The 25,980-nt window shown below is 43.3% G+C and overlaps 1 protein-coding gene across 1 annotated transcript; it reads left to right on the top strand.

Moving 5' to 3' along the window:
* The first annotated feature begins 1,453 nt into the window (after positions 1-1,453).
* On the top strand, positions 1,454-22,461 carry STARD7 (StAR related lipid transfer domain containing 7). Its single transcript, XM_057741346.1, has 8 exons — positions 1,454-1,785; positions 10,510-10,718; positions 11,058-11,107; positions 12,377-12,487; positions 12,568-12,650; positions 13,054-13,153; positions 18,044-18,128; positions 18,929-22,461. The coding sequence occupies exons 1-8, from the start codon at positions 1,457-1,459 to the stop codon at positions 19,111-19,113; spliced, it is 1,152 nt and encodes a 383-aa protein (XP_057597329.1). The 5' UTR covers positions 1,454-1,456; the 3' UTR covers positions 19,114-22,461.
* The last annotated feature ends 3,519 nt before the right edge of the window (positions 22,462-25,980 follow it).

Here is a 25,980-nt window from a genome sequence, read left to right as displayed (position 1 = left end):
AAAATTTCTAAATGCACTGCCTTGGAATGAGCACAGTCACATGAAGACTTCCTTCTACAGTATTTTGTTTGTTAATAAGGCACTTAATAAAGCTTTAAAAAATTAAGGAAACAATTTTGTGTAAGGTTTTCCTATTGGACATCCAGCCGTTTCGTTTTAATGAGGTTGGGTGCATCCTTCAAGATCCAGATTGTTCATGGGTGGTGCAAAGTAAGTTTTAGGAAACCTGTTTACCTTCCCACGCTGCCACCTCTGGGTCAAAGAGAGAAGGACAGCTACTACTCGACCAGGGGCATCTGTCCCAAGTAACTCCATTCTACTGCCCTTTCACCTAAGGGCTACCGCATTTCCAGACTCCGACGGGTCACCTGCCCACGTAGCTCTCTGGAAAGTGTCCTGGGCTCTAAGGATGTCACACCAGCCCACTCGCGTCGAGGGTTCGCCGAAAGAGGACGAGTACTCGGGCTCCGACCCTCGGAGGCGTTCTCAGCGAGCCGGGCGCTTCCGGGAGAGCCAGCGGAGAGGCCGAGGAAGATTTTGAGGGCAGCTGACACCAGGTCTCGGGAGGGTCCCCATTCACCAAGAGCGTCTACACCGGCCCCGATCCCCCAACGTGGACAACCCAGCGCCCTGCACAAGCAATGCCGAGACCCCATCCCACCCTAGACTCAAATCAGTGAACGTGGAGAGGGTCACGAGCCCCTCAGAACAGCTAAGCAAGCACCGCCCCAGGGTTCTAACAGGCATCTGGCCGCGCCCCCTCGCGGGGCGGGGTCCTGTGGCCGGAAGATGGCGGCGGCGACGGCGGAGTCGGCCGGTCAGTCTCCCAGGCGCCCTTGACTAGCTCTCGCCGCCGCGCCACCTACCTTGCTAGCAAGGGGTCCCGGCCAGCCGTGCGAAGGGGCGGGAAGGGGCGGTGACGAGCACTTGGTGCCGCCAATCAGCACCGGGAGTCCGGGCCGCGCCCAATTAGGGCCGGGAGGCGGAGACAGGGGTAGGGTGCAAGCTGGCAGCGCATGTGGCGGACGCGGAACGCCTGGGAGCTCGCCGCCAGCCTCGTCGCTTCGCGCGCGCTCTGCACCGCGGCCCCTGGCGCTGGCCTGAGGACGCCAAGGAGAGAGGGGGCCGTCGGGGCTGTCCGGCCGTCGGCCCGCCCGGGTGGCGGCGGGAGCCGCGGAGCACCTCCTGCGGCGATCGCGGGCCCGCCCCCTCGGCCGGAGCCATGGCCGACTCTCTCCCCTAAGGGAGACTCTTCCTCACTGGCTGCTGCGGAGAGAGATGAAGGACCTGTTACGCCGGCAGACGACTTCAGAGCCGGCCAACTAGCGGGGCTCGGCGGGAGGTCGCCTGCCCCCTCCCGGGCTCGTTCCTCTCGCCCCTTGAGCGAGGCCTCGCCTGCCTCTGGGCGCGCGGCAGGTGCAGAGGGCACCAAGGCCCGGCGGGGCGCGCGGGCAGCATGTTCCCTCGGGGGCCGCCGGTCGGCCTGGCCGCCTGGTTGGTGGGCGCGGCGGCGGCGGCGGCCGGGCGCGCGGGGGCGCGGGGCGGGGGCCTGCTCGCCCTGCTGGCCAATCAGTGCCGCTTCGTGACGGGCCTGCGCGTGCGGCGCGCGCAGCAGATCGCGCAGCTCTACGGCCGCCTCTACTCGGAGAGCTCGCGGCACATCCTCCTCGGTCGCCTCTGGCGCCGGCTGCGCGGACGCCCGGGCCATGCCTCTGCCTTGATGGCGGCGCTCGCCGGCGTGTTTGCGTGGGACGAAGAGAGGATCCAGGAGGAGGAGTTGCAGAGGTGGGCTTGGTGGCGAAGTCGTGCCTGTGCCCTGGGGTGGGGGAGGTGGGAACATTGAACCCTGGGGCGGTCGGTGTCTCCCGTTGACCCGATGGCACTGGAAGTGACGATGCAAGTAGCTTGATCCTGTTGTCGCAAACCACGTTACTTCATTGCCTCTATGTGTTAACTTGATTTGTCGAGTTAGAAATAACTGCAGATGTAGGCTGGTGGAGGAGGGAGACTGCGGCGCATGCCACTAAAGAAATAGCATTGTGAAAAATAGGTATTGAAGTAGGCCGTTGTTCACATAATCTTTAACACATCCAGAAGGGTGCAGATTACAAACAGGTTTAAAACTTGACCTGCGGGTATGCTTGTGCAATTTACAAAATTACTTCATTCCAAATGGGATTTCGTGAGAAGTGCCAGGAGAGCGCTTGTCATTGTGACTCACGGCCGAATTAGGAGTCTGGAAGTGATTTTGCCCTCCCGGGACAAGCCAGTAGCCCAGACATTTTAACCTGGAAGAATTAGGTCAGTTTTTTGCTACTTCCACTAGAACTCTGGGCGTACTGTTTCATTAGGCTCTGAAATTATGCTGTCATCATCAAAAACCTCTGTGAAAAGAGCAGTACCGTTGATCTGTGGTTCTAAACTGAGCCCTTAAAGTTTTCACGTAATATCATGGGGGAACCTTGCTTTGGGTCTTGCTTTATATTATCGCTGTATTTTCTTTCTTTTTTTTTACTGTTTATATAAGTTTTTTTGGGGCTGCTTTGGGTGTTCGTTGCTGCGCGCGGGCTTTCTCTAGTTGTGGCGAGCAGCGGCTACTCTTTGTGGTGCTCAAGCTTCTCATTGCGGTGGCTTCTCTGATTGTGGAACACTGGCTCTAGGCACTCGGGCTTCAGTAGTTGTGGCACTTGGGCGCAGTAGTTGTGGCGCACGGGCTTAGTTGCTCCGCAGCATGTGGGATCTTCCTGGACCAGGGATTGAACCTGTGTCCCCTGCATTGGCAGGAGGATTCTTAACCACTGCACCACCAGGGAAGTTCTTGTATTTTCCTTGTAACAGATATTCTTAAACTGTGTTCTCTCTCCACAGGCATACTCTGCCCCCTAAACTCTGAAACTGATTTCAAGAACCTAGAATAGTCCCCTACCGATAAATTCCACACAAGTCTATTTATTCTAGCTATTTCTTCTGTTTTTCCACACTTTTGGTTAGGTTAAAAATGGAAATATTTCAGTAAAGTCAACACTATAACCTGTATGGAAGCGTAGCACCCAATGCCAGGCACCTATTTGTGTAACGTTGTGGGTAGATGCAAGTGTATCTTAAGAGCTGGTGGTACTCTTCCCAGCAGGAAAGATGATTTTTGCAAATGCAATTTAAAATCATAACCACCAACAACCTTATTCACAAAAAAGTTATCAAAGGATGATAGGTGGTTTCATAGTTTCTGTTAGTGTTCTTTTGTTACCTGTGCATTTGTTCTCAGGTGTTAGAAATAAAAGTGTATGGGAAGGAAACTTAAATTGAGAAATTACCAATTAACTATTTGAATTTTCATTCTGTTTTTGATGATGAAATACCCATGTCCAACAGTGGTGAAGTTTGAGGGGAAAATTCCCAGTTGGATCTGTTTGGGGAAGAGGTGAAAGATCAGGAAAGGGCCCCTAGGTGCAAAAGAGAGGGAAGATGTTTTGGGGGTGGGAGTTGAATAGTGTTGGGGCCTAGGTGATAGATGTCATTCTTTGTCTTCATATATTTTTATTGACAACATTGATGAAAATAGTAGGTTTTCCATTTGAGGAGTTAGAGGGGAAAAAAAGAATAGGAAATAGATGTGGTAAACATTTGAGTCAGTAGTCATTACCCTTCGTGGCAGAAAGAAATCAGACAGTTGAAACACTTGGTTCTAATCCAACTCTTAAAGAGGTATTGTTCTGCCTTAACCAGCTTGGGAATTTCAGAAGCTTAGACGAAGGCCAGTAAGAACACTTAAGGTGCCCTTTTTGACCCTCTCCAGAGTTGTTCCAGTAAAGGCCCTCATTTAACACTCCATGTCCAGTTCATGCTTGAATTCAGTCATATAGTAAAATTTGATTAGGTCCATTTTGAGGGTTTTTAAAAATGTTATCTTGATAGGGAGGCAAATAATATGCTGTCAGCTGCATCTTGATTGTGCAGTGATTTCGTAATCTCTGTTCTCATAGCTTGTCATGTTTATATTTTATTTGTAATTAATTTATTTTGGGTGGGGGTGGGGGGCGCTGGATCTTAGTTTCCTGACCAAGGATCAAACCTGCACCCTCGGCAGTGAAAACGTGAAGTCCTTACCACTGGACATCCCGGGAATTCCCAATATTTTATTGAATAAGCTATTCTGGGTACAGATTAACTTTTTTTGGCTTGGTGTTTAAGTATTCTGTTTGCTTTAAAGGATGCACTGCTGAGGTTGGCATAGCTAGCTTAGAAGATCTTAGATTTTGTTTGTTCTGGTGAGATGATTTTGGGTAGCTTCCATAATGGAGCGCAGTCGCGTGTGCCTCAGGACATGTGCATTTCTTTCATTGTTAATGGAAGAAGAGCATGATTGTCCCACAGCCCCTAAATCACAGCCTTTGGCTCCTCTATGCTGTTTCTGTACCAACTTGTCCTGGTACAAACTAGTTCTGATATTGCCGTCTTGGTCAAACAGTGATGGGGTGTGAGGATCTCTTTGAATGTGTGCCTTAAAGTGGTGTGTATTTTTTCTTATGTTAGCAGAGTTTCTGTTCAGAATGACAAAGCAAAACCTTGCTTTCTATTATCTTGTGCTTAAGAACATCTTAAGAAATAGGAACTCATTAATCTAGAATCAGCCAGAAAATTTGAGAAAAGAAGTAATTTGTACAAAGTGACTGACTCACTGATAGGCCAGGTGTAGAAATCAGGTTTTTTAATGCTTGGTCTAGTGTTCTTACCTGATTGGCTTCAATTAAATGATCAAATAAAATAACTTTTAATCATTATTTTTGGTGCTAGTTGGCATTCTGTGAGCTGAGGGCAAATCTTATGGGAAGATACAGTAGTAATTTTTTATTGCTTTGGAACATTAAAAAAAATTACAAACAAAAAGGAGAAGGAAGTTAAGAAATGTGAAAGGCTAGGGGAAAATGTTCCATTAATCACCCTCCTCTTTTTTAAAAAGGTTACAGTTCATTGCTCTAGAAATTTGAGTAAATAAGTGCCAGTAAAGTTTCATAAAGAAAATTGGCCACTTTCCCATTTCGGTCTTTAACTTTTCTGTGTGCTATTAATTAGATAAATGATCAACAAAAAGTCCTTTTGGTTTAAAGGATTTTTTTTTTTTTTTGGCCACTGTTACTTAAGAATTTTTTACTGTTATACCTTCTTAGATAATCAGAACTATCTAAAAGCTGACTTAATTTTTTTGAGATTGTCTTCATTAATTTACAGTTAACCAGTTGGCCCAGAATTGCAGTGAACTAGTTGATGTCTTTCAGGTATGTCCCATGACAGTTGTACTTCAAGGTCTTTAACTTTGACAATAATTGGGAATTTGAGAGGTGGTCATTGAAACAAGGCAGTGTCTTACTGAAATTACTAATTACAGGAATGGCTTCATTTGAGTCATTTTGGAGCCTTATATCAAGCTGTACACTTAGGGCAGGACCCCCTAGATGAGCCAGATATGATTGTACTTATTTTTCTGTTTTCATGGTTTTATGCCTTCAACTTCCATAGCTCTCAGTCCAGCCTTCCTCAAATGTTGAATGACTTTAGTTTTGAAGAAAGGAAAGCATTGACTGTCTTTCTTTGATCCTTTCACAATCTGCTGGTTCTGTTACTATTTTGGGAATAATCTCTTTTGCCCTTCTTTCTTCCCTTCTTATTACTTAAGTCTCTTTGATAACAAGGTTTAGACACCCATCCGGTCCAGATTAAGTTTGGCACAGCAGGCTAATGAGATACATGATGAGAAGTTTTTCCTTCCTCCACATATATGATAGTGACTGTGCATCTGTGTGCTAATGATGTCTGTCATGTCAACATTTAGAAGTTAAGACCCTTCCAAGATTCTTGAACCTGGGACATAATGATCATTGACATTTTCATGATGCAGTCTTACTCCAGCATTCATACTGTGCTATCAAAGAATGAATGTCATACCTTCACAAGACATTGCTATCCCCTCTAGGGACTTAGTCTCGTGTTTAATCAAGGTGACCTGGTGATCTTTAATCCTATAGGAGAGGCTGATAAAGCAGTGGGTCAGAAGCTCTGTATCCCCTTAAGTCTTAGACTGTTAAAAATACTGCCTATAGTCATATAGTTTAATTTTTTAAAACCATACTACTATATAGTTTTAAGAGCCTCTGATGTATTTTTCATAAGTTGTTCCTGCCCCTCTTCATTATCTGATAAGAAGGACATTCAAAAGTCCAGCTTAATTTTTATTGAAGAGTGCTTTACTAGTCCTCAAAAACGCCGTGGTTGGTTCCATGTGATGCCTGCATTGTTGTTCTAGGAGCAAAGCTAGCTGTGGCTTTACTTTTGCTTTCTCCTCTGCAGATCTTATTGCCTACTCTAAATTTCCTTCCCTATTTCTATATGGTTTTTGCAATGGTAGAAGTCAATCCTGTTTTGCAACGTTTAATTCAAGTTGGAACTTTTAAACAATGGTTAAACATTTTTCATCAGAACATCAGTATAAATTGTACTGGCTAGGGTTATTGGTTGCAGACAAAGAAACTGATATTGGTTAACTTAAGCCAAAAAGGAATTAATCAGAAAGGTGTTAGGTCATTCAGAGCATTGACATGAAGGCCAGAGTACAGGCTGGCCAAGAGAACAGCCAAGGCCTGCTGCTCCTACAGGAATGCTCTTCTTTGGGCAGTATTGCTCGTATTGTTGCCCCTAGATCTGTTGTACTGCTGGATTCTCAGCTTCCTCAAGATCACTGAGAAAGTCTAAAAGGTCCTGTGCTTTGTATTGTTTCCTCAAGATTCAGAGCCTCTACCAGAAGTCTCTGATTAACCTCACTTAAATTAGGAGCTATGTGCTAACTGCTAGCGATTGAGAGGCGGGCTGCAGCTCACCTGTTTGGGGATTATCCTCAAATAGGAAAAGATTTCAGGCAGTCAAAACAGCAAATGTCCCTGTATATAAATATTTTCATTTAAGTCCAAAGTTTAAAATTCAGAGAATTGGAATTTTAGAGTGAACAGAAACCTTCAAGAAATAATGTCCTCACTTTACAGGTGGAACAAGGGAGGCTTTGCAGGTAAAATGACTTGCATAAGGTCACACTGCTAGCTGGCAGAGCCAGGACTAGAACATAGATCTCTACATTCACCATTGCTTTGGATTGCTGTAAACTTTTAATCTTGGGTTACCAGTAAAACTTTGAATTTTGGGCTCTTAAAGCAATGTATTGTAATCTTTTAATAAGAATTTGAATTATTGAGGCCTACTTCCATGTTTATTTACTCAGTCTATACTGTGAACATTTGTTGAGCATGTGATGTTTACCAGGTACTTGCTGGGAGCTGGACATAAAAATATGAAAAAGGGACTTCCCTGGTGGTCCGCTGCTTAAGACTCCATACTTCCACTGCAGGGGGCACTGGTTCGACCCCTGGTCGGGGAACCCCTATGCCACAAGGCATGGCCAAAAGAAAAGAAAAAGACTGATTCTGGGCCTTTAGGGTGTTCATAGTTTAGTAAGGGGGACAGATATAAAGATAGATTAATTATAATATAGTGTGATATGTTTCTGTAGAGGAATAAAAGTAAATGTATATGGTTAATTCTGCCTAGGAGTTAACCTTGAACCTGGTGGAGTTTTTGAAGGTTAAAGAGGAGTGAAAGGGCATTTCAGGCAGAATGATCAGTAGGTGGTGTCTTCAGTCTTGAATTGCAGAAGTGACATAGCCAGTAATCTTGTTTTCCTAACTGCTATTTAAAGATGAAGGGGAAAACAAACCATGTTCTAAAAAAATTATTATAAAATGTTTCAGATATATAAAAAGGTTTAAAGAATAACATGGATGTTACAAATACAGTTATATTTAAGAACTAAAATGTTGTAAATACAGTTGAAGTCTCCTCTGGACCCTTTTCCAATTGAAATATCCTCTGTCCTGCAGATTATCCTGATTTATTGTATTTCATTCCCGGCTGTGTCTTCATACATATGGATACATCCCTAAATGATATATAATGACACATAGTTTGACATATGGTATCATTTTGAATGTTTTAAAGCTTTATGCATTTCTGAACAAAATACTAACAAACTAAATTCAGCAACATATAAAAAAGATTATATACTGTATGTCCTTGTTTAACCTGTTTTATATGTTTTAGATATAGTAGTTTGTTATCCTTTTTCATATTCTTGCCCATGATAGGTTATTACAAGATATTGAGTATAGTTCCCTGTGCTATACAGTAGGTCCTTGTTGTTTAACTAGGGATCAGCTTGTCAATTTCCACAAAATAGCCTACTGTGATTTTGATAGAAATTGTGTTGAATTTGTAGATCACATTGGGTAGTATTGCTATTTTTACAATATCAAGACCTTCAATCCATGAACACAGTATATATTTCCATTTGTGTCTTTTAAAATTTCTTTCAGTGATCTTTTCCTAGTTTTTAGTATGTCTTGCATTTCTTTTGTTAGTATTTTTTCCTTTGCATTTTATTCTTTTTGATGCTATGGTAAATAGAATTGTTTTCTCAATTTTATTTTCAGATTGTTCATTGCTACTGTGTAGAATGTTTTTTGTAAATTGATATTTTATCCTGAAAGCTTGCTGAACTCATTTATTAGCTCTAATAAATTCCTCTGGATTCCTTAGGATACTTATATGGAAATGAAAGACCCAGAATAGTCAAAACAGTCTTGAAAAAGGACAGAGTTGGAAGACTCATTCTTCCCGATTTTAAAACTTACTACAAAGCTACAATAGTTAAGATGATAATGGTACTGGCATAAGGATAGATATGTAAATCGTAGGAATAAAATTTAGAGTTTAGAAATAAACTCTAATTTTATGGTCAATTTGTTTTTCAACAAAAGTGCCAAGACAATTCAGTGGGGAAAGATAGTCTTCAACATTTGGTGCTGGGACAACTGGAGATACTTATGCAGAATAGTGAATTTACACTTCCTACCTCACACCATACACAAAAATTAAAGTGGATCAAAGACCTAAATGTAAACCAAAACTCTTGGAAGAATGTATAGGCATAAGTTCTTATGATACTGGATTAGGCAGTTTCTTACATATAACACCAAAAACATGAACAATCAAAGAAAAAAAGAAATTAATTTGACTTCATCAAACTTGAAAATGTCTGTGCATCAAAGGTTACTATCAAAAAAGTCGAAAGACAACCCACAGAGTCAGAGAAAATATTTATAAATTGTGTATTTGATAAGAGACTCATGTTCAGAATGTATAAAGAACTCTTAAAATTTGGCAATAAAAAGACAACCCAATTTAAAACAAAGATTTCAATAGATCTTTCTCCTAAGAAGATACGCAAATGGCCAATAAGCGGATAAAAATATGCTCAACATCATTAGTCATTATTAGGGGAATACAAATGGAAGACCACAATGAGATACCTCGTCACAGCCACTAGGAATGCTAGAATTAGAAAGATGGACAATAGCAAGTGTTGGCAAGGACGTGAAGCAGTTGGAACCCTCATACATTGTTGGTGTGAATATAGAAGTGGAACAGCTGCTTTGGAAAATACTTTGGCACTTCCTTAAAAAGTTAAACAGGGCTTCCGTGACCCAGCAAATGCACTCCTTGGAATCTACCCAAGAAAACTGAAAGCTTATATCTATACAAAAGTTGTATGCAAATATTTATAGCAGCGTTATTCATAATAGCCATAAAGTAGAAACCACCTAAATGTCTATCACCTGATGAATGGATAAATAAAATGTGATATATCCATACAATGGAATATTATTCAGCCATAAAAGGAATAAAGTAGAGCGTGAATGAACCTTGTAAATATGCTAAGTGAAAAAAGCCAGACCCAAGAGACCATGTGTTGTAAGATTCCATTTTTATGAAATGTCCAGATAGGCAAGCTCATAGAGACAGAAAGTAGATTAGTAGTTGTCAGAGGCTATGGGGAGTGACTGCTGATGGGTATAGGTTTCTTTTGGGGATGATGGCAGTGTTTTGGAATTAGTGGTGATGGTTGTACAACCTTGGGACTATACTAGAAAGCACTGATATGTATACAGTAAAAGGACGATTCTTATCATATGAGAATTATCTCTTTAAAAGAGAGGAGGAAAATATATAAATACTCTTATAATGTGATAGGAAGACAACCCAATAAAAAATGGACCAAAGATATCAAGTGACATTTCATAGTCATAAATTATAATAGTTAACATTTGAGGGCTATTTATATGCTTGGTATTAAGCACTTTACAGGTAAATTTAATTTTTATAATCAACTTTTGAAGTAGGTACTACTATTATCCCCATTTTACAGATTAAGAAATAGGGGTTGGTTAAGTAATATTCTAGTTGATGAATATTGGACTGGGATTCAGATTCAGGAACTCATATTTTTATTCCCTATACTTCATACTGTTTTAAACCCACACCGTTCTGTACAAGTCTTTGTGTGGCTGTTTCATTTCACAGGGCTGACTGCAGCCACTGCGCCATGCCTGTTGTTTTTCTCCTCTCCAGATCCATTGATGAGATGAAACGGCTGGAGGAGATGTCAGGTATGTTTCGGAGCTCTGGAGTTGAACACCACCCTCCAGAACCAAAATCCCAAACAGAAGGGACTGAAGATTCAGGAGGCAAAGAGCAACCGTGGGAAATGGTGATGGATAAGAAACACTTCAAGCTGTGGCGGCGCCCCATTGCAGGCACCCACCTTTACCAGTACAGAGGTGAGCCCAGCTCGGCGGCCTGCGGGTGTGTTCCGTGCCGACCGGGGCACAGTGCCGTGTTCCCGTACTCTCTCAACTCTTCTATTTTGGTGGTTTTTGCCCTGGTGTACTGTTTGTTGTTTTTTCTTTCCCGGATGACAAGAGTCTCCATGTCCTTTGCTCTACTTTGCTGTAGGTTGTGTTTGTCTTATTTTGCTGCCCCCATATGACTTCTAGTTTCTGAATCTGCCTTTAGGATCTGTCAGTCAGTACTATACAACTGAAATGCAGTTAAGTGATAGGAATAAAGTGAGTGATGAGAGTGTGGCAAACATCCCTTTTTCTTTCCTGTCATTCTAGTTTTTGGAACCTACACAGATGTGACACCCCGGCAGTTCTTCAATGTTCAGGTGAGTACATTTTTCTTCCCAGATTTGGAGCCACTAAGCTTAGAAGTCCACTTGCCATCTTCCATATGAGTAATTTCTCTGACTCAGAAGACGTTGGCTTCCATCCATCCATCTATCTCTGTACCCCTCATGTCTCGTCAGATAGCCTCTGGGTAAACCTTTGACTTATAATTTGTCCAGTGGGGATGAGGCCAGTTCTGCCCTTTACAAGAGCTATTGGGAAGATCAGATAGAGGAATGGTGGATTTGAGTGCTTACTATATTTTATAAGGCTCTATAGTTTTTTTTCCTTAAACAATTTAAGGGTAAGTTACATACCCTTTATTCTGAAATGCTTCAATGTATATTTCTTAAAACTAGACATATTCTCCTAACTAGACATATTCTCCAAACTAGTACTATTATCAAAGTCAGTATAAATTTAACTGATGCAACACTTACAGAATCTTTGTAATTCCAGTTTTACCTTTTGGCCCAGTGATGTCCTTTATGGCATTTTCTCCTTTAGTACAGATGCAGTCAGGATTTAGCAATCTGGAACTTGTCCACAGTGAAGGTGTTTATTTGATGAAGATGAAGAGTATGTGTTCAAAGACTGTGTTCCTCCTTGCAAGGAAATGTATGAAAGGGGAGGTGGGGTCACCCAGAGTTCTACAAAAAAAATTTTTTCCTTTCTGAAGTTTTCCAGTTTTACTGGACTTGGAGTAACTAGTTTGATGATTATAACACCCACTACTAATACTCAAGTGCACGCTTTCCCCTAAGCACTGAATTTCGTCAGTATGTTGAATTTTTGTTGGTTTGGATGTGTACAGTATGTGTCTTACTTTGAAATTCCTTAGTTACTAGTGATGCTACAAATTTTAAAAAATATGCAGCTTGTATTTCTGTGAGGTATCTGCTCATACTTTTGGACTTTTTGTCTGTTTAAAACTTTTTAGAATTATTTCACCCTTACACATTTATATCATTGTCTCTACTGTATTTTCCCCAGACCTGTCTATTACAATATTTTTTTTGTTACACTTTTCTTGTCTTTTTCTTGTTAAGATTCACTTTCAAGGTAATGGGACTGGCCTACAGGAAGGGATTTGAGAAGACTCATCTGTAGTAAAGACAGCTGTGTCTTTGACACTTTGGCACTGCCTTTTAGGTCAGATCACTGTTTCAGAAGAAGGTTCTTGGGTCAGTGGCCCAAGCATCTGGAGAAGTCTTCTGCAGCTTTGTTTCGGATCTCTTGGGTCTTCATGGTCTTTTCCCTTTCCGCAGCTGGATACAGAGTATAGAAAAAAGTGGGACGCTCTGGTGATCAAGCTGGAAGTGATTGAGAGGGATGTGGTTAGCGGTTCTGAGGTTCTTCACTGGGTAACCCATTTTCCTGTGAGTATTTTCACCTCTGAATTTATTTTTACCACGTCCACGTGAGGCAGAGCACTAATCCTGATCCTCCTTTTCTTTAGTATCCAATGTACTCACGGGATTATGTTTATGTTCGGCGGTATAGCGTGGATGAGGAGAACAACGTGATGGTGTTGGTGTCACGGTACGTGTGGTGACTGGTGGCTTCTGCTGGGTTCCTTTAGCTTGTCCTTCACTCATATGTGTCTCTGGGCCCCGTGCGTCCCAGCTAGAATGTGAGTGGGCTGGGACTGGTGACAATGTCAGGATTGAAGAGATACAAGCTTTTCATTAAACTAACCCTTTAGTTCCTTAATGTGGATAAGTAGAAAAAGAAATGCTCTCTTCCTCAACACAGAGCCTCGTGAGCCAGGAATCACCAAGTTAACTCACTGTTTTTAGAACCTAGTTTATATTCATTCATCTTCATGACTTTTCTATCTTATTTTAAAAGAGGCTGCCTTTTAGATTTTCCTCTTAACTTTAGCTCCCATGCTGTTCAGCATGTAGACATTGCTCAGAGTTTCCCTCACTTCTCTCCTTCCCAGTGCCGTGGAGCACCCTAGTGTGCCAGAATCTCCGGAATTTGTAAGGGTCAGATCATACGAATCCCAAATGGTTATCCGTCCACACAAGTCATTTGATGAGGTGAGTTCTACATCATCCGAAAGGTGATGTGTTAGCAAATTATGAATTGTCTCAAGGAACGCCTTTTATCTGAACTGAGGAGGGTGCAGTGGTTCTCAAACTTCAAGCCTGGCTTGCGTCAGACTCCGCTGGAGCTTGTTAGAACATTGCTGAGCTGTGGCCTGAGAATTTGCATGTTTTAGGAGGCTCCCAGGTGAGGTTGATGCCGCTGGCCTGGGAACCATACTTCAGTCTTCGAAGAAGCCCCCCCAGACAAAGTAGTGATGACCCATTGGCTCCCGTTACCTGAGGGACAGTTAAGAGAAGACAATGGCTCCTGATTCAACGGCTGGGCATTAGCAGCATTCTTGAGGAAACAGCGAGCACCGTTTCCATCAGAATTTCCCCACAGTGGGCAGAACACTTAGCACCTTTCTGGACTCCTGTTTCCTTGTCTGTAAAATGAGAGAGTTAGACTAGTGCTTTCCGCCTTCTTTAAAGTTTTATGACCTTTCTTTGAGAAGAATATTTTCTTCAACTTAGTGCAGTGTTTTGCTTTGATGTTTTAGCCAAATCTCTGTTGAGTGTACATATTGATTATGGCGGTTGCTATTTTTCTTTCTATTTACTTCATAATGGGTTCATTTCTCCCCATCACTTTTGTTTGTTTTAGAGCTGTATGACTGTTCTCTTAGCATGGTTTTGTTGTTTCTAGCAAGTTGTTTTATTTATACCACCTTAAGTGGGACTTTAAGTGTGACAGAAACGGTTTGTCTCAGTCAGTGTGGTGTTTCACTCTTGTTTTACTGGGAAATGTATGTTGACTTCTGTACCATTTTTAGCAGTATTTTTCAAACCACGCATTGCTACCCACTAGTGGAAGACAAAAGTAATTTAGTGCCTAAAAAGAAAAGGAGTAAATAAAATAGAAACTGAGTGTAGGCATATTTCATGAAACTTTTTTTCGATTACGTAAATATGTACAAGTGTGTGTGTGAGAGAGAGGCTGAGAGAGAGAGAACTTGGCTGCAATGTAAAAAGGGTTATTTACAGTGTGTGTAAATACAGTTAAGAATGTTTGAAAGTCCTTGCTTTAGAAGCTAGGCGAGAAGGCTGTTGATGGCTAGCTATCTTTAGGAGGGGGAGCCTGGGCCAGGCTGGGGGTGGCGTAGGAGTCAGAATTAGGCGTCACTCTTTTTCTTTATGTTGCTTTTGAAATTTGAACCTTGTCCAGTATTTCCTATTTGAAAAAAAAAAATGACTTGAGTCCTAGTATAACTGCCTTTAGGAACCCTGACCGTGAAACAGCTAAGGCAGAGTTCGGCACCTAGCAGAGTGTGTTGCACCCAGTAAATAACTCATTTCAGCTGGGGTGGGGGCACAGTATGAATTATCTAAATCTTTTAGCATATTGTGGGAAGCTCTTATGAGAAAGGTAAGACTTGAATTGGTTCTTGTAAAAAGGCAGACTGTGGATAGAGGAAAACAGGAAGGAGCTTGGGGGTAGAAGACATGATTCAGCCAAATGTTGAGAGACTCACTGCTTAGAAAGGAAGGCAGGGTTTAGGGAGAAGTGGTAGTTACCTTGACCATGTGCAGAGGGTACTTGAAAACCAGGCAGCAGAGTTTGGGTTTGCCAGATGGGAAGTGTATAGATCCTCGGGCCAAGGTATGGTGTTTTGTTATTTTTTTTTCCTTATTTGTTTTCTGTGGCTGTGCCCTGTGGCTTACGGGATATCAGTTCCCTGACCAGAGATTGAACCCAGGCCAAGGCAGTGAAAGCCTGGAATCCTTATCCCTAGACTACCAGGGAACTCCCTAGTTTTACTTTTTATTGCAGAAATTTGAGATGTAGACAAAAGATAAAGAAGTAGAGAGAGTAGTATAATGAATGAACCCTTTGTATCCATCCCCAGCTCTGACAGTGACCAAACTCATGGCCAAACTTGTTTTATCTGTACTCTTTCTGTTCCCTTTCCCACTCCCCTGATTATTTTGAAGCAGATTCTATAGAAGAACCAAAGAAGAATTCTTCTATGGATGTTTCAGTATTTATCTCAAAAAGAAAAGAGATTTCTGAAAACGTAATATCATGTTTCTTAATATCAAATATCTGTAGTGTTCAGATTTTCCTGAAGGTCCGTGTATTTTTTTTGTAGTTGGTTTGTTTGAATCAGGATTCAGATAAGATCCAGACATTGAAATGTGTTCATACTGTCTGTAGCTTTGTATCTATCTCTTGAGTTCTCCCTCCTTTTTGTTTTTTTAATTTATTTTGGCTGCACTGGGTCTTAGTTATGGCATGTGGGACCTTCATTGCAGCATGCAGGATCTTTAGTTGCAGCATGTGGGCTTCTTAGTTGCGGCATGTATGCAGGATCTAGTTCCCCAACCAGGGATCGAATCTGGGCCCCCTGCATTGGGAGTGTGGAATCTTATCCACTGAACCACAGAGGAAGTCCCTGATATGGACCATTTTAGAAGTCTTTATTGAATTTGTTACAATATTGCTTCTGTTTTATGTTTTGGTTTGACATGTGGGATCTTATCTCCCTGACCAGGGATGGAACCCACACCACACCCCTTGCATTAGAAGGCAAAGTCTTAACTACTGGACAGCCAGGGAAGTCCCTCCCTCCTTTTTTTCCTTGCAGTGTTATTTATTGAAGAAGCAGGTTCTTTGTCCTGGCTCTTGATGGTTATATTCCTATAGTGTCCATAGTGTCATTTAACATGTTTCTCTCTTCCCTGTGTTTCCTGTATATGGGTACTTAGATCTAGAGGCTTGAACAGATTCAGGTTTTGTTTGGGGCAAGACCACTTTATTAGAAGATAGATAATGTCCTTTTCTTTGTGAATTTGGAAGTGATTGATGATTATTGCTCAGATACACTATTTCATTAGAGGTTACAAAATATTAATTGTGTAGATCCTCCATCCTCTCTTCATTTATTTCCATTTACTAGGTGACATACTTCAAGGGAAAATTTCCTCATTAACTATTTGGTTTCCTATAGTTCACAGAGGAGAGGGAAGTAAGAGAAATGCTGGATTTCTTTCCTTCATTTACTAGTTTATAAAATCATGAAATGATTCTTTCATGTAGCAGTCCTTCAAAGGTAAAGTTTTTTGTGTTTTTTTAAGAAATGCCACTGGAAACTCACAAATTTAAACATATTTGGTTGGTTTTAATCCATTCCCAGTTATTCTGGGAATGCTCAAATTGTCACATTTTTGGCCATTAGGAGCCTCTTCTTACTGACTGGGATCCTTTTTGACTTGACCTCAGGACTCACCTGGTTTCTGGTGTTATAAGGTGTTCCAGGTTCGCCTTGTATAGTTTTAGATGTAAACCTGCAAATGAGCATTGCTTCTGGGACCCTGGTTCCCTTTAAGGAAATGTCATTTAAATATGACAGTTTGACTTCTAGGAGTTCTCATAGCTCTGGGCCTGCTCATTGTTTTTAGGCCTTTTCAGAAGACAAAACTAAGTAATAAGTTTTATTTGTTTTAAAGGTACACCCTAAGTGCACACTAGTACTTTTAACTCACATTTAGCGCTGTAGGGTGTATGGCTTTAGGATATGTATACACTGTGCAGAATGTTGAGTTTTAAAGTCACTTGAAATAGGTCCTCTCTTTGTGGTTTTTCCTACCAGCTCAGTTCATAGTTAGGTTCCTTGTTGTCTACTTTTGATTTTTAGATACTGCTTTTTAAAAATAATTTTGTTTTATTAAATAATAAAAAAAATTGTGTTTTCAAAGTCAAATATGTAAAATAAGAAATAGAGTGATTTGCTTATATCCCTCTTCGTCTACCCAGTTCTTTCCTTCTTCCTGTAGGTAACCACAGTTTTCAGTTTTGGCTTCCTTATTTCATTATAAGCAGTAGTGGGTGATCTCTTACCCCTTTGGGTGGAGCATCATCGGTTCAGACCTCTCCTGGGATCGGGACACCTATGAATCTCTTAACTCCCTGCCCTTCACTGTACCAGTGAGAGGTTGAGCCAGAGCAAGTGAGCGCGTGGGCCCTGTGGTCAGCATCCTGGGTTCATCTTGGCTCTCTCCTTGAGTATGTGCATGACCTTGGGCAAAGTCCCTTAACCTCTTTGTTTCCTCATCTATAAAATGGGGGATATCAGTGCCTACATTATAGGTTCGTTGTGAGGAGTTGAAGCAGTTCCTGACACATGGTTAAGCGCTGTGTAAATGTTTGCTATTAGCAGTAATAGTAGTAGAGTTAATATCATTTTGGTAACGATTAAGATATTTAAATATTGGGGGTATGTGTTGGGGTCCTCAGGACACCCCCACATTCGAAGATTGACTAGAAGGACACACAGGTTTATTACAGTGGTGGAAGGAGGCAGAGCTGGATTAAAAGGGGAAGACACAGGTGGCATCTGGAGGAACCCACTGCAGGCTCCCCATGCTCTCCCTCCTCTGGGGGCTCACGGAGCTGTCCTCTCCCAGCTGCAACATGTGTGTGATGTTTCTGCCCAGGGAAGCCCGGTAGAGACTCAGCGCCCAAGATTTATACTGGGGTCTGGTCACATGGTCACCCTCTGCCTAGTACATCCTAAAATCCCAGACCCCCAGGAGGAAAGCAGGTGCTCAGCATGAAGCACATTGTTTGCACAGAGGAGATACAGGGAGCCACCCTTAGCACCGAACTGTCGACTGGGAACAGGTGGGAGCCAGGTTCCTAGACCATGTTTCAGACACCAGCCGGGGCCAGCCTCGCGAGACAGTAACCTCTCAGGTCTTCAGTGTGATTAATTCTTTTATGCTTGGGATAAAAAAGTACCACTCTCCACCCCAGAGCCAGATCTTGGTTATTCTGTGTTACTGGATATGAAGGCTGTGGCAAGTAATTCAGGTACCTTCATCTTTGCTGTTTTTCTTTTCCAGAATGGCTTTGACTACTTGCTGACATACAGTGACAATCCCCAGACTGTGTTTCCTCGCTACTGCGTTAGCTGGATGGTTTCCAGTGGTGAGTGGTTGCTTGTGTACAGGGCCTGGAACCTGGGCTGAACATTTTGTTTTTCTCTAGCTTCTTTGTGACATCAAGGAGATTAGTACTTGTCTCACTGGAGCCCTTCCGAGTTCATTATTGAATACTGTCTTGAAGGTAGTAAAGCCTCCAGCTACAGTTTGGAAGGATAAGAATTTGGGAGTTCCAAAAAGGAACTTATGCCCAGAGGCAAGTTGAAGAACATTTGCTTAATGTGGACTGTGTACATTAATGCATTTTCAATTTTTCTTCTTAAATAGTGTTGGAAGCCATAAAATCTGGAGAAAATGTGGTTATAGGAGAGTCACCTGGAGAAAGGGGCCACCACCTTCTTAACAAAGGCTACACATCACTGCTGTGACTTCATCTTTCCCTTCTAATCTCTTGCCTTAAAAGCAGCCTCATGTGATTTTCTTTCTTCTGGTTTTCCTTAGGCGGCTTCTTACACCTCAGGGGGAGAATGGAGAGGAGGTTAGGTGTTTCTGTTTGACATTTCTCTAAACAAAATTGGCAGATATTTGGGCCGTGCCACTGATAAATGATATTTTAATCACATAAATGAGAGCCTTTGGGGATTTATGTGGCCTGATCAGTACACCTTTTCAAAGGATCTCAGAGGTCGTGGGTTGTTTTTACTCCCTAAAAGTTTTGGTTATCTGTCAGGCTGTGATCTCTATAAGGAGGCATTGGCTCCCTACCAGGAAAGAAATAGGCCCTTCTAATTTTGAGCCTACTGATAGTTTATGTTCGTCTACCCAGATTTCCCTGTCTCCCAACAGGCATGCCAGATTTCCTGGAGAAGCTGCACATGGCCACTCTGAAAGCCAAGAACATGGAGATCAAAGTAAAGGACTATATCTCGTCTAAGCCTCTCGAAGTGGGTAGTGAAGCCAAGGCCACCGCCCCATCTTCTGAGCGGAAGAGCGAGGGTAGCTGTGGCCCTGCCCGGATCGAGTACGCCTGAAGGGCTTTGGGATAAGCAGGGACAGGCTGCTTCTAGCCCTGTCTCGGTGTCTTATCACTCACTCTACTGCAGAACAGGACGTGTATTCGAAGGTGTCTGCTGTAACCACCAGTGCAAGATAATTCAAACTGGTGTCCAGTCTCATTCAGAGCCCTGTTGCTCTTTATCAAAACAGAAGAAGGAGGCATCTGACGGGGCATTGTCATATTCTCAGGCCAAGCATTTGGAAATTTGATGTTTCACTGAGCTAACCTGGAACCAGCCTCTCACCTCAGGCCAGAGGGGACAACATCTTTTGCTTCCTCTGAGTGGTTTCCTCTGCCCACATTCCATTCTCAGCCTCGGTTCTGCAGCACTTTGGGTTTCCTTCAGTTCTGAAGGTCCAGCTGGACCACCTGGATGGTTGAGTCTTCAGTGAAGGGTCGTAGGGAGTGTTCTTGGTCACAGTCCTGGTGTTGAGTGGGTGTGAACTGTTACTTGGCAGTGTAAGTGCCTTGTCCTCACCTTCTCCTGTCCTTAGGGACATAAAGTTTGTACCAAGAAATCTCTCTTCTCGCCTCCCATTCACACCCCATTGACTCACCCTGCTCAAAGCAGTTTCCTTTGAGTTGGCCAGTTCTTCAGTATTCGTGTGCTAGGTCGTCGCTTCCTTCCATAGCCCATTTACCAAGAACACTGGGAAACTAATCCTGTTAGACGGTAGCTGTCTGCATCATCAGTGTCTTTGATATGGTCAGTGGAGATGCTCAGCATATTACACTTTAGCTTTTTGTTTCTTTTTGTTTTTTAACCTTTGTGTTAAAAAGTGGGAACTGGGGAGCGGAATAGGATTTTTCCATAGTCTGACTGTATAGAAAGCACCATTTCGATTCAGGCATTACTTTTCACACTTCAGGTTTGACTGGATGCTGAGCACTTGTCCGTCTTGGAAGGCCAAAGGCAGAAGAGTGGGGGTTGGAGCTCTCAGAGCTGCAGACAAGCTGTGTGAACAGATAGATGGAATCTTGTCCCAAATGCTTATATAAAGGGGGATGTGGTATGTGACCTACTTGTCCCTCTGAAAAGCTTTTGCTACTCTTCCAAGCTAAACCAAAAGCAAACTATGCTGTTAAGAGAAAGTCACAATCAGATGGGATCAGCTTGGCCTGGCTGATGTGGCTTAAGGTCATGCTGCCCTCTGACTGGAGAATCGAGAACAGGCTTTGAATCCTCCTCCCTCCTCTTATTAGAATTAGAACGACCAGATTTCCCCCCCACCCCCCACTTGCTATCCTTTTGTGTTGTTGAAAGGCGAGCTAAACTGGAGACTAACTTTAAGTCCCTTGACCTTTTTGTTGCCTAAGTTTTGTGCCAAGGAAATGCCTGCCCCAGTGTTTCATGTCTTGCATTCTCTGTGTCGTTGGCAGAGCAGGGAGATGCGTCAGGCAGTCCCAGCTTCTCTTCAGTGATCGTGTATCCCTCCTCATCCCAGGACCTGACAGAGGCCAGGGAAGAGTCCCTGGGTTGTGTCAGAACTTCGCACCTGTGGTTGTTGGGATGTGGGTGGCGTGGGTGAGTGGCGTGAGTGCATGGGGGTTAAGGAGCTGTGTGTTGCTCATGTGCTTTTTGGCCATTTGACTCTGCATTTGGGGTTGGTCCATGTAGTTACTTATGTCATTGTAATGATTTCGCTCCCGACTGTGACATTTTTATCAAACGTGTGAATAAATACGTAAAGATTGGTATGAAAGAGTGTGTCTTTGGACAGATGTTGGTGGGGAAATCTTGCATACTGGGCTTATTATTTCTTCCTGATCATAAAGTTGAAGTGTGTTTCTGCTGAGAGAGTTGGCACGTGGAAGTGGCAGGGCTTGGTCTTTCTTAGCAGTAACTGGTGCACCGCTCACCACCTTGTCTGGACTGTAAGCCCTTTCCAGGCGAGCAGTGTGGCAACTGAAAACAAACCACTTATTTCTACTTTGTCTTGATCAACTAGTGAGCCATGCCCTTTGCTTTAAAAGAAGGATCGACGTGGAGCAAAGAGCGTTCGAGCTTTGTTGGGAGGGAGTGAGGAGAGGTGGAGACTCAGGCCTGGGGCTGGAGTTGTGGGGCTGGAGAAGGAGGGTGGTGGGAAGTAAGGTCACATGGGCAGTTCTGCTGGAATGCGGATTTGTGCCCAGGTCACTGATTCAGTGGAGACGCTGAGCATGAATTTTGAGTTTATGTGTGATTTTGCCTGTGGGAGACATGAGATGAACCCAACGCACAGCCAAACTACCAATAGCTCTTTCCTCCCTATTGCTCTCAGATAATCCCTGGAAAGATGTCTGCTGGAAGACTACTGTCAGAGATCATATGCTGTGGGTGCACATGTGTCTGTATAACCTCACATTTTTGTTGTTTTTATTCATTTGCTTTTAAAATAAATACTTATTTGGCTGCACCTTTGGTCTTAGTTGCAGCAGGATCTAGTTCCCTAACCTGGGATCAAACCCGGGCCTGCTGCATTGGGAGCACGGGGTCTTAACCACTGGACCATCAGGGAGGTCCTCGTATAGCCTCACATCTGGAGAGCTGGCTGCTCTGGCCTTCAGCCTGCTGCAGAGGCCCCTGCCCAGCGCCCCTGGTGTTCTCCAGGCTCTGCGTGAACACTTCCACGGAGAAGCGGCAGAGTTCTTAACTGAGCAGCGTTTCTGTTGTCAGATAGCTCCGGCCTTCAGAAAGTTCTTTACGTTGAGACCAAGTGGGCCTCATACTGTCTACTGACCAGTCAAGCCCTGTCCTTGGAGCAACACTGCAAAACTCTGCCATGGGATAGAGCTTCATGTTCTTGAAGATGGTGCTCATGTGACAGCTTTTCCCAGGCTTTATGTCACCAGCAGCTTCAAAAATCCTCCAGCTTTTTATTCCGAACAATTTCATGCATGTAGAAAAGTTGAAAGAGTAATTTAAAAAAAAAGCCTTATACGCCCTTCCCCTGCCTTTGCTGGTTAACAGCGTGCTATAGTTTGTGCTTTATCTTCCTCTTTGTACACACTTTGCTATGACTGGACTGTGTCCTAAAATTCCAATGCTGGGGCCTAACCTGCAATGTGATGGTGGAGATGTGACCTTTGGGGCTGATAGGTTTAGATGAGGTCATGGGGGGGGGGTCCCCATGAAGGGATTAGTGCGCTTATATGAACCTGCTAGAGACTCACTAGTTCTCCCTCTCCGGCATGTGAGGACATAGGTTGGAAAGCCAGAGAGAGCTCTCACCAGGAAATGGAATCAACCAGCATCTCGATCTAGGACATTTAGCCTCCAGAACTGTGAGAAATAAACTTATGTTGTTGAAGCCACTCAGTCTGTGGTATTTTGTTATTTTGGCCGGATTAGACTAATACTTTTTCATGACCATTTGAAAGTAAGTTGGAAACATGTTTCACCCCTAAACACTTGAGCAGTGCTTTTTTATAATAAGGATATTCTGTGTAACCACACTGCGATTAGCACACAGATTGTGTCATGATATCTAATAATTCAGTCCACATTAAAATTTCCCCGGTTGACTCCTAAATGACTTTAGCATCCAATTAAATATCATGTGTTGCCGTTTGTGTCCTTTGTCAATAGCAGCTAAGTTCGCAGCCTGCCCTTAGTAATGTAGCTTCATGGGTGCCTAAGATAGTTTATTTAGAGCAGTGCAGCGGTTCTCAAACTCAGCTACAGCTGGGAGCTTTGAAAACTCCCACACCTGGGCCCCACCCCAGGCCAATTCAGAATTGCTGGTGGTGACAGTGGTGTGTGTTACTGCAATCTAAAGGACACAAAATAGGCAGCAAGCTCCCTTGATCCACATACTACTAATATAAGCTAAAGTGTCACTAATTTGTCACCAGTCTTATCACGCTGTTGGCTTCTCTGGGGCTTGGGATCAGCTAATAATAGCACAGTTAGCGAGCATCTGCTGTGCCCGACACCATGCTTCATGCTTTTGTGTAGGATCTCATGTGCTCCTACAGCAGCCCTTGTGCGTATGTAGCTATCCCTGTTTTATAGGCAGAAAATGGCGTTAGAGGTTAAGTAATTTTCTTGCTCAAGGTCACACAGGAAGTGACAGCGTGGGTGCAGACCTAGCTTTGACTTCTAGAAAGCTGCCTCTACCAGATGGCTTCACACTTAGGTTAGTTTCTCATAGATGTTATGCTAGATTCCTTCCCAGGGCTGTTGATTTAGATTATAGGCTTTCTTTTTGTTCATCCTTGTTAATTTTATGTGGTTTAAGCCTCCCGCTACTCCCTGACTCCATTATCCAATTGCCAACTGTTTGATGGTGCTCTTTCTATGAGTATTAGAAGCGATAAAAACAATGTCTCTCCTGAAAATTTCAGGATGTATACCACTACCATGACACATGGGTTAATATAAAGAGATAGGGCAGCTTTCCTTGGGTAGCATTTTCTAGAAGTGTTTAATTACAAAGTAACCAGTCTCTGAGCCCAGCATGGGGTAGGTCAGGAGTTTGGAAATTCTTTTCAAAATGAAACTATCTTTCAAAAAATCTGAGAACTCTGACCTCTAACAGATAAACTTGAAAAGTGTCTAAAAAATTACACTGTAACCTCTGGGTGGAAGTGATTTTAATGTAAAACGTGTTTGTTTTTACAAACCTCAGTAGTACTTGATAAAGCATCTTTCCAAAGGGACTCCCAGGCCACACACTGTCACAATTGCTTTAATAACCTCATTCTGGTTGATTCTGGTCCACAAATGCACTTAAATTTTTTTCAGACAGAAAACTTATAAATGACCTAACTTTATCATCTCTTTTTTTGTTGGTTTGTTTTTGTTTTGTTTTTTGGTTGCACCTCATGGCACGTGGGATCTTAGTTGCCCCACCAGGGATCGAACCCTCGCCCACTGCAATGGAAGCACAGAGTCTTAACCACTGGACCACCAGGGAAGCCCCTATCATCTCTTTTTTAAAGCACCTAACCACACCTAAAAAGGTAGAGTGGATGTTTGAAAGTATTGGATTGGCCAAAAAGTTCATTCGGGTTTTTCCACATCTTAGGGAAAAACCTGAACGATTTTTTTGGCCAACCCAATAATAATGTTTGCGTGTTTTTATGGTTAATGCATTTTATCATATCGTAAAACTGCTGTGTACATGAATTAGGTTTATGTTCAGCCTTGAAGGATAGAAACCCACAATATGACCTAAAGAAGATGAACGTTAATATTCTTTTCTGAATGTGGCCGGTCCAGGGCTGGCATGGTGGCTCCGAGGTCCTCCCAGACCCAGTCTCCTGAAGTCTTGTCCTGCCCTCGTGACAATGAGGTGAAATCAGTTACATCAGAATCTCTAGAGTGAGGGGCTTCCCTGGTGGTGCAGTGGTTAAGCATCTGCCTGCCAATGCAGGGGACCTGGTTTCGAGTCCTGGTCTGGAAAGATCCCACAGGCCGCAGAGCCACTAAGCCTGTGCGCCACAACTACTGAGCCCATGCTCTAGAGCCTGTGAGCCACAACAGTTGAGCCTATGTGCCACAGCTACTGAAGCCCGAGTGCCTAGAGCCCATGTTCCACAAGAGAAGCCATAGTAATGAGAAGCCTGCACACCACAACGAAGAGTAGCCCCGGCTCTCCGCAACTAGAGAAAGCCTGCATGCAGCAACGAAGACCCAATGAAGCCAATAAATAAGTAAATAAATAAATTTATTTAAAAAAAAAAAAAAAAAACCTCTAGGGTGAGACCCAAACATTGTGTTATCATTCTGGATATATTATAGTTTGTCAAATGCTCTTCCTAAAAGGTGGAGCCTCAACTCTTCCCTGGCAGGTGAGCATCGTGAGGACGGGCTGTGTCTGCTCAGTGCCTCGTGGGGCCTGTTCCCCCTCCAGCCATCGCGTCTGTGCTCTGCCAGCGGGAAGGAACAAGAGGAAAAGAGAATGTCTCTCCCCTTGAGGACAGTTCCCAGAGTCAGACATCATTTCTACTTAAAACCCTGGGGACCAGAACTTAGGCCAAAGACCACACCCAGCTGCTGAGAAGTTAGGCTATACTTTGAACAGCCACGTGTCCAGTAAAAATTCAGAGATCGGGAATTTCCTAGCGGTCCAGTGGTTAGGACTCGGTGCTTTCACTGCCAGGGCCTGGGTTCAGTCCCTGGTCGGGGAACTAAAATCCTCCAAGATGTGCGGCGCGGCCAAAAAAAAAAAAAAAAATTCAGAAGTCATTTTGCTGAGGAAGAAAGAGAGAATAGAAATGGGGGCAGCTGGCAGGCTTTGCCAATTTACAGTGAAAACACACCTACAACTTTTAAGTGCATCACTTCAAAGACTCTGGACTCAGTTAAAAAGGCAAAAATACCAGGACACATTCTAGTTTGCTAGGGCTGCCTTAACAAAATACCACAAACTGAGTGGCTTCAGCAACAGAAATGTATTGTTCTAGTTCTGGAGGCCAGAAGTCTGAGGTCAAGGTGTCAGCAGGGTGGGCCTCTCCCAGCTCCTGGCGGTTGGTGGCCACCCTTGGCCTCCCTTGGCTTCCAGGGGCATCCTCTCACGTCTGCCTTCACGCTCAGGTAGTCTTCTCCCTGTGTGCATGGGTCTATTCCCAGATTTCCCCTTTTTGTAAGGACACCGGTCATTATTGGTGACAGGCCTATTCTATTCCAGTATAACCTCACCTTAACCTAATGACATCTCAATATCATTATTTCCAAATAAGGTCACATTCCGTGGGGCTTGGGGGTTAGGACTTCAACACAGGAGTTTTGAGGGCACACAATTCCATCCATAACAAGGGGAGATCTCAGAGAACTCAATTTCAGAACTTTTCAAAAGCCAAAACCCCTTATGGAGTCCAGAACGACTTCCTTGCCTGGCCTGGGTCACCTGTCCTG

This window comes from Hippopotamus amphibius, chromosome 7 (assembly GCF_030028045.1).
Source record: "Hippopotamus amphibius kiboko isolate mHipAmp2 chromosome 7, mHipAmp2.hap2, whole genome shotgun sequence".
Classification (NCBI taxonomy): Eukaryota; Metazoa; Chordata; class Mammalia; order Artiodactyla; family Hippopotamidae; genus Hippopotamus; species Hippopotamus amphibius.
Note: the sequence above shows the minus strand (reverse complement) of the source record. Positions and strands in the feature narration are given on the sequence as shown.

Excerpts from the sequence above, each read along its gene's own strand:
- STARD7 (XM_057741346.1), top strand. The coding sequence starts at position 1,457 with ATGTTCCCTCGGGGGCCGCCGGTCGGCCTGGCCGCCTGGTTGGTGGGC. Across the intron at positions 10,719-11,057 it reads CCACCTTTACCAGTACAGAG|TTTTTGGAACCTACACAGAT; the intron begins GTGAGCCCAGCT and ends CTGTCATTCTAG. Across the intron at positions 12,651-13,053 it reads GTGATGGTGTTGGTGTCACG|TGCCGTGGAGCACCCTAGTG; the intron begins GTACGTGTGGTG and ends TCTCCTTCCCAG.